We start from the raw sequence: 3,566 nt of genomic DNA, 5'->3' as shown, positions 1-3,566 counted from the left end.
CAACTACACACCTGAAAATGATTAGTCCATTATTTATAGAGTAAGAGATACTTTAGTAGTACCACAAAAAACATTAAGGGAAAATATATATACACATATGTAACCCTTAATACATTTTTATAGGTTAAGAATAATAAGCTCAGCTGTCACTAGAACCTTGGTTTTAGTTGACAAAGCTCACATGGTTCTCACTTGAATCATTTAAATGTAGAAAAAGATAGGAAAAGAAATAAAGCAATTTCCCATAATGAAGGGTATCATTAACAAAGATGAAGAATCGTGAAGTTTCTTTTATCACCATCCTTTGTTTCGCAAGTGCATGCTGCTAACACTTGTTTCCTTCTTTTCCATTAACTTTCTCATTATTTTTCACCAAAGAGAAAAAAGTGAAAGCTGTTCTTTCTGTTTCTGCTTATAACAGCTTTTGATTGAATCTCCATAATGGAAATTTCCCACAGAACAAGAACTTTGCTTAAGGTCATTGTCCTTGGTGATAGTGGGTATGCCGTATGCCATATAGTTTTTTTTTCCATTCCAAATTAAATTGTCTTCTTCTTTTCTTCTTTCCCAAATTCTATGTCATTTTAATATGAACTTTTTATTCCTTTTTATTCTTCTTATTTTCAGGGTGGGTAAGACATCTTTGATGAACCAGTATCCATTCTGACATTTGCATTTGGTAGAATATGGTTATATATTTCTCTATAACCATACATTTAATTCATTTTACTATATACTATGTATGGGTTCTTCATAATAATATTTCATAAAATTAATATAAAAAGTAAATGAATCAGTTGAATCTGTATACTATGTTTTGTTTTAAATGTGTATTAGAAATATCTTTTTACTGTAAATATTTATATAAATCAGTACATTATTTACCAATTATTTATATTACTTTTTTGAAGAATCAATAATTGATAAAAACAAATTATGGGTGATGGACTCATAATGCACAAAAGTAGTAGACTATGAATACATACATTTTTTTCTCTTATATTAATCTCTAGCTGGAATGCAACTAAAAACCATTTTATTATAGTATTGTGGAATATTAACTTCCAATTCAGATACGTGTATAAAAAATTCAGTCAGCAGTATAAAGCCACGATTGGTGCTGATTTTGTTACCAGAGAGCTACAAATTGATGGCAAACTCATAACTTTGCAGGTGAACAACTTAAAATTTACTTGTTATATAAGTTTTACATTTTTATAATACCTCTTGCTTTTATTCTAAGTATATACTATAAAGTTATCAACTTTTTGTTTGGGGTAAAACAATATTATTGCAGATTTGGGATACAGCAGGGCAAGAAAGGTTCCAAAGTCTTGGGCCAGCATTTTATAGAGGAGCAGATTGCTGTGTTTTGGTTTATGACATAAATATTAACAAGTCTTTTGATAAGATTAACAATTGGCATGATGAGTTTCTTCATCAGGTTTGTTCTACATGCTCTTTTTTCTTAGTACTTGTTAACTGAATCATTGTTCATTGGTTGAAGTTAAACCAAGTCAGATATGTCTTTCTTCTAATCCCAAGTGAAAAAACAGATTATATCACTGGTGTTGCTAATTTGTTACTTTACTCAGGAAGTGTTATAAGTCTCTCATGGATTGAATATATGAGTAATGAATCATTTATAATGATTTGAACAAATGAGCTAGAGTTAGATACAATTATTCTAACAAGTTACGTTAGAAAGTGGAATGAATTCATTTTAGTAATGGTTCACATTGTTAAACTCATCTTCACATGATTTACATATTTTGGTGTTTAACCTTAGGCAAATCTGGGTGATAATGAAGCATTTCCCTTTGTACTTATAGGCAACAAGGTTGATCTAGATGGTGGAAACAGTAGAAGGGTATGAAAATAATCCATTTTTCTTCTTATTTTTTATTGTCACTCTAATTTTCTTATACTCCTCTATCTTCAACCTTCAATTAATGTTTTTCTCATTTGACTAAAATTTTCTTGATTAGTGCAAGTAGTCTTTATTGTCCTCTATCTTAAAGTATTTTTCACTTATATGTTATATCTTCAATTAATAGTATTTTCATTCTACAATGATTGTGAACATTAGCAAGTGTTTATAAACTACACTCTTAGATGAAAATATAAGATCAATAGAAGTAGATGTAATTGAAAAATGATTTGCACTTATATAATCTGCCCTTATTATTTCCCTGCTAGTTGTTGCAGGTTACAGAGAATAAAGCAAGGGAATGGTGTGCTTCCAGGGGTAACATACCATACATTGAGACCTCTGCAAAAGAGGGCTACAATGTTGATGAGGCTTTCTTACGTGTTGCCAAAATTTCACTAGACAATGAACGTGTCCAAGACATGTAAGAATCAACTTTTTAAATTTCTTATATCACTTAATTATTCCAAAAATTTGCGGAATAAGGTTACATACATCTACCATTTTCATAATCTACTTCATTAAGTGAATATGGATCATCTCCAGTACTGAATGAGATGATGGTATGTGTTATATAAAAAGTTTAATGACTCAAATTTTAAGTTATTTATATAAATTTATTTTTAAATCATCAAATGAATTTGTACCTAATATTTCTGTACTAATCTCCCATTAAGTATGAGTCCGGTGGATCGAGTGGTTTTTTTTTAATTATTCCAATTCTACATTCTTCTCTATTCTGCTTTGTGCATTCTTAACAAATGCTGGTGCTACTAGTATTTTTTTCCCTCTTAGCCGCTAATGTTGTTCTGTTAATGGCAGATATTTTCATGGAATCTCTGAAACTGCTTCAGAAATAGAACAAAGACGTAGCTGTGCATGCTGAAGTTGGATGTTAGAGGATTAATGTATTTTAATGGACATATTGTACTACTATGGTATACTATCATTTAATCCATTAGGGTGTATCATTTAGTTAATAATTGATTAATAATTAATCCATAAGTTCATCATTTTAATCCAGAAATAGGTTTCTGAATTTCAATGGGCTTGGAAACCCTTCTCTGTTTTCTATGTTCTTGCATATTTTTATAGAATAAACTCTGCTACATAACATTTTAGAGTTTAAAATTTATGAACTTATACCGTAAAGTTTTTTATACTGTCAGTACATCATCTAATTTGTAATACTTTTGTTTGAAAGTCAATATTAGCTAACAAATGACTTTATTGAAGCTATTTTGATTTTATTATGAATTATTGTATTGTTAATTTTTAAAGAACATTCAATATTGTAAAATTATGAGTAAATTATACTGAAACTCTCTTGAGTTTTAGTGAAATTATATAAATCATCCATAGTTTTTTAAAACCTACACAAACTACTCATAGTTAGATATATACATTACACTGATTACATCTGTAAGAGAGATAAATGTAATTTATTAAATAAAAAATAGAGACAAATATAATTAAATCAAACAAAATATGATATATAGGAAGATAAGTCCAAATAGTATAAAAGTCGATGTCTATTCATCATTTTGGTTAGTTACAACATAATATAAGAGTAATTTAAACACATACTTGGAATTATTGATATGGTTTATAACGAATAAAAATAATGAATTGACAT

At 28.6% G+C, this 3,566-nt stretch overlaps 1 protein-coding gene across 2 annotated transcripts; it reads left to right on the top strand.

Annotated features, from left to right (window-relative positions):
* LOC109342930 (ras-related protein Rab7-like) lies at positions 333-2,986 on the top strand. 2 transcript variants are annotated; one of them, XM_019581001.1, is made up of 7 exons: positions 333-500; positions 628-654; positions 1,074-1,173; positions 1,298-1,444; positions 1,790-1,870; positions 2,209-2,354; positions 2,753-2,985. In XM_019581001.1, the coding sequence occupies exons 1-7, from the start codon at positions 442-444 to the stop codon at positions 2,814-2,816; spliced, it is 624 nt and encodes a 207-aa protein (XP_019436546.1). In that variant the 5' UTR covers positions 333-441; the 3' UTR covers positions 2,817-2,985. The 2 variants fall into 2 exon arrangements, with proteins under 2 accessions (XP_019436546.1, XP_019436556.1); XM_019581011.1 differs by lacking the exon at positions 1,790-1,870 and having other exon boundaries at positions 2,753-2,986.

Source organism: Lupinus angustifolius, chromosome LG01, assembly GCF_001865875.1.
Source record: "Lupinus angustifolius cultivar Tanjil chromosome LG01, LupAngTanjil_v1.0, whole genome shotgun sequence".
NCBI lineage: Eukaryota > Viridiplantae > Streptophyta > Magnoliopsida > Fabales > Fabaceae > Lupinus > Lupinus angustifolius.
The sequence above is the reverse complement of the archived record's forward strand: the minus strand, read 5'-3'. Positions and strand labels throughout refer to the sequence as shown.